This window comes from Nanorana parkeri, unplaced genomic scaffold (genome assembly GCF_000935625.1).
Source record: "Nanorana parkeri isolate BGI_ZX_2015 unplaced genomic scaffold, ASM93562v1 scaffold985, whole genome shotgun sequence".
NCBI classification, from domain to species: Eukaryota; Metazoa; Chordata; class Amphibia; order Anura; family Dicroglossidae; genus Nanorana; species Nanorana parkeri.
Window position 1 is genome coordinate 473351 of NW_017307253.1, and position 8383 is coordinate 481733.

At 38.6% G+C, this 8383-nt stretch overlaps 1 protein-coding gene across 1 annotated transcript in view; it reads left to right on the forward strand.

The window, feature by feature from the left end:
- The window catches only part of PLCL1 (phospholipase C like 1), a 234037-nt gene extending 232365 nt beyond the window's left edge, over window positions 1-1672 (forward strand). The window contains exon 6 of the mRNA XM_018566877.1: window positions 1034-1672. Coding sequence (XP_018422379.1) covers window positions 1034-1216 — 183 coding nt within the window. The 3' untranslated portion in view covers window positions 1217-1672. The remainder of the gene's footprint in view (window positions 1-1033) is intronic.
- The last annotated feature ends 6711 nt before the right edge of the window (window positions 1673-8383 follow it).

Consider the following 8383-nt stretch of genomic DNA (forward strand, 5'->3'; position numbering starts at 1 on the left):
CCCCCCCCAAACACACACACATTATAATTTTTCTGAAAGCCAAGACCCTGTAGAATAAAATGGTGGCAGTTTATAATTTTTAGGTTGCGCGATATTAGCGCAACATATTATCAAACCCCAAAATGTAGTGAAAAATGCCCTAAAACACAATTAAATACCCATTGTTTTTATAAAATATAATCATATAACATATAATCATTATAACATATAATCTGTGGAATTTAATCTGTATTGAAATGTTGATACACAAGCTAGATGCGTCACTGCAAACAATAACAGTGTGATGATGTCACCACAGCCCTACCCAACATCTATAAGCACAATTTTCACAAGCTCCAGAGACCCATCTTTAAGCCACATAAAATCCCATATTAAGCGACTTGTGAACGCAGCCCCGATTCAGTGAGGGAGACAAAAGAAAACACAAAAACAAAAAGGCGCCATCCCTAGGGCAGATAAAACTTTAATTGGAATCATTTTATTGGAATTTAGAGCCCGCTATATGCTAAGTTTTGGGTCACAGGAGGACATTAGTAAATGTCCTCCTGTGATCCAAAAAAAAAACTAACACCAAAGAAGGTGTGACCATAGTTCTCTTTTAATGTACCTTTTTAAAATATACAACATTTACAAAAATACATACATGGCTTTTAAGAACAAAATGTTTGCATGTTTAATACATATAATTTGTGTAATGTTGTAATGTCTTGTAATACAGCCTGTCCCTGCTCCTCTAAGTTGAGCGGGTTTGTAGTATTAATGAAGTATTTTTGCCTTTTTACCAAAACTATGGCACTTTTTAAAGTCAATGTAGCGCTTTGTTGTTCTTCTAGTATGCTGTTTAGCCATTCAAACCTTTATAGATGTGATGGAAAACAGTTGGAAAACAAACTCCCAAGGGTGGCTACATCATATGAGTGTGTTTTTCCTTTATAAATTGAACCCATAGATTTCCTTGTTCTTTAGTCATGTGAATGTACACTATAAGATTGTCCTGTTTGTTTTATCTTACTTTGTTTCTCTTTTCATTTAGGGCCAGGGGGATTTACTGAAGAATGCCAAAAATGAAGGCATGGAGAATATGAGGCAGATACAACAGGCTTGTCTGTCCAGTGGCCTATGTAAAGCTCCAAGCACTGCAACTGATGCAAAATCCAAACGAGGCCTAGAGGCAATACAAGAAAAGGATACGGGAGAGGAAAATGGTCGTTTGTGATGTGCAGATTGCCATGGCACCTGGCATATTAGGATTGCTTTTAGACATCTGCAAAAGCGTGATATACAGTATCAATGCATATATTGAATTTTAGTCAAAAAGTTCAGTATGAAAATATAATGGACAGTAATGGTAATATTCATTCTGATAGTGTTTTAATTTAACCAGCAACATTTTACCTATTGTTACATTTAATTTAACCAGCAAAATTGTACCTACTTTTTAATCAGTCATGTTAAGAATAACAGTTGTGTAAAGAAAATGTGGACCATTTGCTGCTGATCACAAATGTTTGTCCCTTATATAAGATGTAAAATGGCATATAGTGCCATCATACTGTCTATACCAAGTAACAGTTTCATTGCACTAACACTGGCAAATAGGTTGAGCAAGCGAGACTCCTTACAAGCCTTGCCAAATGCTTGTTGCATATAGGGTTGAATCTAATCTTTGTTCATAACATTTGGAGTATGACACATTAGTGTATCCTGAGGTCTGTGTGCTGTGTATTGGCTAAACAAAACATTGGGGCTTTCTACAGTCCGATTTCATGACGGGGATGCTACACAAAAATATTTAGTCTTTAAGAAGTACTACCTACCACTACACAGAATGCTATACATAAAGCCTGACAACTGATCTCACCATTTCTGAAGGTGTACTTTGAAGAATAATAGAGTATAATCAACATATGCTTGTCAGTAATGGGTTAGTACCAAATGTTGCCACAGGTTAAAGAAGCAGAGGAAAGCTGCCATACAAATGAGCAAGATTTTGTCACTGAGAAAACTGGGCATCCACATTGTTCACTAACACTGGTTATTTATTCAAATACAACATTTCCACCATGAAATCCAGCTACTCACTATATGTTTATTACATATTTTCACTTTAAGTTGTTTGTACTTGGAAAGAAGTACTGGAGATTTGTTTATTGCTGTATGTTACATGGATCATACAGTATGTATGCACATGGACGTCTGTATTAAATTAATTTCTTTCATTGGTTTTCGTAGACTGTTGCAGTGATGCTAAGCTTAGTCTGCTGTATTATTGCAGGCAACAAACTAGAAATATCTTAGCAACCTAGAGATTTCTTAGTTTCTAAAAGCAATATTAAAGGTTAGGTGAATTTTCCCCAAAAATGCAATTTTCACCCATCTCTACCACCCATCAAAAAACACACTTTAGGTGCACAATATAGGGCAGAATTCACATTGCATAATGCATCTTTCAAAATATTGTGCATGCATATACCTTAAAGAACAATGGTCATATCAATCATCAGCTTGGTGCATCTGCCCTAAAGGGCCATTCTCTTTTCATTTTATGAAATGAAAAAGAGAGGGCTGATTAGACTGCAACTGGTGTACCAAATTAAAGTCATGTTTGCAAGTCATGTAACAATGCCACCACCTATCCTTAAAACCACTTGCCAACTGGGCCTTAAAGATGACGATATGTACTGATGTCCACAGTTAGCAGTTGAGTATTCTGCAAGATATAAAGCATCTTAGCAATGTTTTTGATGCATTGTTAACATTGTGTGATAACAGCAATGTAACTGCTAATGTAGGCAATGTGACAATTTTCTTTTACTGCATAGCAGTATCTATAACTATCTTGCATTGTGTCAGACATATATATATATTTTTTTTTTCCATAATGTATTTGCAACAGACCAGTTTATATGTTAATGGAAGAAAGGGGGGAAGTGTAAATCACATGTGTCCCTCTTTGAATGAGTCATTTTGAAGATCAGAGTGGTTTGTGAAATAAGCAGACTTCTCATAGCCTGTCATTCACATTGAAACATATGACCATCTGTGGTCAGCCTACCTGTTGGGCAGTGTTTTTATTGAAGCAATTAACTGCTTCATGATATGAGCTATCCTCTTTATTTTTTCAGGATACTCTGCACTAAAGTGAAGCCAGGGCAATACTAGTTTGAAAAGGCTGTCTCTATTGAATCTACTATCTCTATGCTATTATTCTGTTTTGTACCGCTAGATTATTAATCTTAATTCTCCCTACTACTAAATTTGATATTGCTATGAAAGCTTCAACACCATGTTAGGCTAGGGTCAATATGTCATTGCTTTTTCCAGTTAAAGAGGGATAACATTTTGTTTTGAACAGAAAAGGCTATATACAATGTTAGTTAACATCCTGCTAAACCTGGTTATCCAGAAGCTCCTTATTTGTTTGGAGGGCTGGTGAGTCAAAGTATACTTATTATCAGTCAGGCCAGGTATTATTTAAATGATCCCAACACATTTTCCGCATCTCTACTCCAATATTGTCCAAAAAAGCAGTCTCAGTAAACAAACATTGTTTTCTAACTTGCCTTAGAATGGGTAGTTATGTGTGCTGGTGTTCTTATATGCTAAGGCTTCCTTTTAGGATCTGTTCTATTCTGTTTTATGTAGGAAACTGCAAAAGTAGTAAAAGTCAATTTTCTGTTTGATTATTGGAGGACACAGAACAGCCTAGGGGCAGCCCCTGCTGGTGACCAAAACCAAGTGAGTAAGTGAAGTGAGTATTAGCCTGGGATCTTGAAGTTAGGACATTTCTTCCTGGAGATCCTAGTTCCTTTGGTTACACTTCAAACAAGTTGCTGGCTTTGTGAAAGGCTGGATCATATAGATCCTGGTGTTCTCACACTTTTCAACCATTGAGCAGTTCCTTGCTCCATGCAGGTTTGCCTGCTACAACCCTGGCTAGGAAAACCTAGGTAGTTTCACTCCTGGGAATGCATAAGGTCGGTCAACTTTGGGCTGTTCAGTCACAGCATCTCCCCAAAGGCGAGCAGCACCCTGGCTATAACGGGTGTCATTTTGCTCCTCCCAGAAGACCCTGGGAAGCATTTGAATGTCACATCCGGGGTTTTGTAGGTCAGATTACCTATTTTACCTGAGGGCCCATGGAAAGTCCATGCAGCGTCAACTGCTACTATCTCACGCTGCATCCTGCAAACTATTATGTAAGCATATGCTATCAAGCAACAAGAACCACTGTTTCCGGTTATGAAACCATTTTACAAGAGCGGACTTTTCACCATCCAGCATTGATTTCTCAGGTTTTTTAAGTGGCCACTTGGCCGTCATTTCATACATTTACTAAGATTTACAAAATGAATGTGGCAGCATCAGGGGATGCCAGTTTTAGGCATACAGTTTTCCAGGCAGCAGTCTGACTGGCGTATATATCCTTTTGAGATGGTTAGTCACAAAGATTTGTGATAACGTGAACGTGTCTCAATGATGAAAAGACGTATCGATATCGTGATTGGAATGCCAGTCACTTCTCTTTTTTTTCAGTATTTACTAACGTGTGGCGCAAACAGCTTGTCACTGCAGGATCTACTACGGATTACATTGGAATTCCGTGGCCAGGAGTGTGATGGGATCCATGCAAAAATTTGACTGTGCTTGTTCCACATTTTGGGGGGTTTTGGCCACCAGAAGGGCAGCCCATGGGCTGTCTTTTGGTTTTTTTTTGTACCAACAGTTCTACTTCTGCAGGTGATGCTATAGCAAGTGGATGCTTATCTAGAGCAGAGTTGTATCCTCCATGAATGTACAAAATTGTATTATTTTCTTTAGGGGGCAGGTCATATTACATCAGATGTTAATGACACTGTTGCACATTCTGTATTTCTTCCTAAACACATTATTCCAGAAATGCGCTTTCATTTGCATAAAAGCTTTCATAATTTTCTATTAAAAATGCACATGAACTAAAAATTCTAATAATATTAAGAACTGATAACATTACTTCATGCATATGTTGTGCACAGCGCTGTAGTTTGAGTTTGGCATTGGCCAAAACGGCCCTAGAATTCTCCCACTGACCCTCAAGCTAAGGGCCCATTCGCACTATGGCGCTGTGCTAACACGTGGTATGCTGCACGTTAAAGTTCAGAACAGCTCGCCACTGTCAGGTCTGCCATATGTTCTGACTAAAGGAGCCCAACAGAGAGCCATGCTTCATATAGCTAATATGTGAGTATAGATTTATCTGAATATTTGTCAGTATAACTATCAGTAACAACATTCTGTAACAGTCGTATCTTGATAGGCAGAATAAAGCATACATTTCCAAGATTTATTAAAGCAAACCATGTCTCTACATTAAAAATGTCTCCATTTAAGGGTTTTTCACCAAAAGGGAATATTTGGTGAATGCTGAAATCATTTTTTTTTTATATCTCATGTGGACATTGGGGATGGGATCTTTTAGGTTTCAGATCTGCATATCTGCTGCATTCATCATTATAGAGTTCCATTTTCCTGCTGGATTTTTAGTTTATGTTATATTGTGAAGAATGCAGCAGGAGAAGTGGAGATACCCTAAAGCAGGAAGGAATGTCCAAAACTCTATACCTGGACAGAGCAAGGAACTATGGCAAGGAGATCTTACCTCTAGAGTCCTCAAGAAATATAAGAAGTCATCAGGTAACTCAGACCATCAGACTGTTACCCTTTAAACAAAACCAGCCACTTAGTATATACCATGTACCATTAAATTATACATCTTTGCCAGGTAGTCCACTGCAGAAATGGGGAGTTTGTGGGACTGGACATCTGTAGCTGTACAGGTTGGCATGTGAAGGTTGTCAAGGTTCTCTGTAAATGTATGCTTTATATAGTATGGCATTCTAGTCTGGAGTTACACTGGAGTTTAACATCCAGTAGGCGTAACATAGATAATACATTGTATGTAGAAGTAGCTCCTGCGTCTGACGTACATAAACTACGTCTCTTCGGTACTTTGCTTGAGTGTAGTATTTATGTGCTCGTTCAACTATTTTGCTGCCAGATGGAAGGATATATAAAGAAAAGAAAGCAACACTTCTATTATTTTCCCATCAGAAGACAAATTAGTAACTGACTTTCAATTTAACATTATTATTACATTTCAAGAACATATATAATATCACTTGCCTCTTGGTGAGAATTGGACCCCTATGCAGTTCCAGGCGAAATATCCTTCCCCTGACTTCAAAAGGGTTAATGGGGCTGTGTGTTCTCTAGATAAGATTTAAATATATTTATTGAAGAGCACTGCTTTTATTTTGAAAAGCTACCTTTTTAATGTATTTGATGAAGAGAGATATAACGTGCTAACTTTCAAAACTGAAGTAATAATTTAATTTTTTTTCTTACCTTTGTGTTAATCCCTTTAAATCCATAAAGGCCTGCACTGCACATCACAATGCGGTCTATATTGGTAGTGATGGGGTTAAATTGATCTTTATCTTGTTTTATTATTAACACTAACATTTTATTTTGCACATAATTGGAAATAAATCTATTAAAATTACATTTGTTGCTTATTTTTGGTTTGTTTGGTTTTTAACCATTTTTACCGTTATCTCACCATATCTCACACAATTATAATAGAGTTAAAAAGGAAAACTCCACTTTTGGTGGTATATATAATTGCCACATAAGCCATTTTGTAATTTAGGCTGGAACTAAAGTCAAGAACTGGTTTTAGATCTGCCTGCCCCTCATGCTGCTTACTGTCTGCTCCCAAATACTTCCTTATATCATTTGAAGTGGTCTTCCTCTGGTTTGATAAAACCGAAACTGTGACAGGAAGACCACTTTAATATTACTAATTAACATAACATTTCCATTTTTGTCTGCAGCTGCTGTGATTGTTAGTTGCAATATGGCAAAGGGGAAGGGGGGTGTTCTATACATTGTACAGAATGTCCCAAGAAATCCTATTTTCTGCTTGCTTGATTGGATCGCTGCTTCTCCCAGACGTTACACGCATCTCCTGCAAAAGCAGTTCTATTTTTAGTGGGACACTTTCTGAGTCTCATGAGCACCTAAATGAATGCAGGCACACTGCAGCTTTTCTTATTACAAGGATGAGATTGCTTAGGTTATAGTGAAGGAAAACCTTCCCATTTAGAAATCAGTTTGAGAAAGAACACCGTAAGGCAAACAACAAAAACTATTTCTACAATCCTTGCAATGTACACAGTTTACCTAGAGAGACTTTTTTTTCACAAAACTGTACATACGGATTACATTTGTGATGTCAACATTACTTAAACGTTTGAATCAAAAAGGGTGCCCAAACAAACCATTTTTTCCTTAAAGTGACACTAAACTCGAGTCAAACCTTAAAAATGCATTCAAGTACCTTAACTATTAACAAAAATCTATCTTATTTGTGTATCACTCGGCTGTAGATCCTCAAATCATCTCTGAATTGGTGCTGACACTGTCCTTCCTTCTGGAGGGTGGCTACTTTTGTTTCCCATGGTCCCTGTGTGTGATATAAAGTAGACACCGCTCCAAGTTCACGCCCATGATGGACTACAACCTCATTACAAATTGGTGAACTACAAATTATTGTAGTCCATCATTGATTACTCTACAACACACACCAGTAGCCAGTGTCAGCATGAATTTAGAGATGTTTTGAGGATCTACAGCCAAGTGATGCACACATAATATAAAATAAATAAGATACATTTTTGTTAGTAGTTAAGGTACCTTAACCCCTTCGTGACTGACGACGTACAGTTTACGTCGCCAGCATCGGGGCTGTTTAAACAGACTTTTGCCGCCGGGAGTCTGTTTAAACTTGTAGAGCCGACTGTCGGCTTTACAACAGAAGCGATTCTGGCGACTTACCTGTCGCCAGATCGCTTCTGTGTCCCGAAGAAGGGGCCGCCCCCGCCGGACACCGCCGCCGTGCTTCCCGGGCTCCGTTGCCCCTCCTACGGGCCCGGGACCGGCATCCTTGGTCTCCACGGGGAGCTGGGGAGGAGGTCGATGAACTTCCGTTCATCGATCCCCTCCCCGTTCTATGGGACCGGGAGCGATGCAGATTAAACAGTAAAAAGGGGAGAAAGAAGCAGATAGGCTCAATAAAGGACGATAGAGGGAATTTAGTCACAAATGACAAGGAGAGGGCTGAAGTACTGAACTCTTTCTTCTCCTCAGTATACACTCAGGAGGGAAACGGGTTTGACGCCCCTGATAAAACACCTAGTTCATCACAAAACACAGCCAAGTGGTTGACAGAACCCGGGATACGATCCCTGGGCTGTCAGTTCTGGGTTCCTGCAGCCCATCCATAAGCTATTGATGTGCGATCTGCACTTCAATAGCTTATTTCCAGTGTAAAGGTGACACTGGG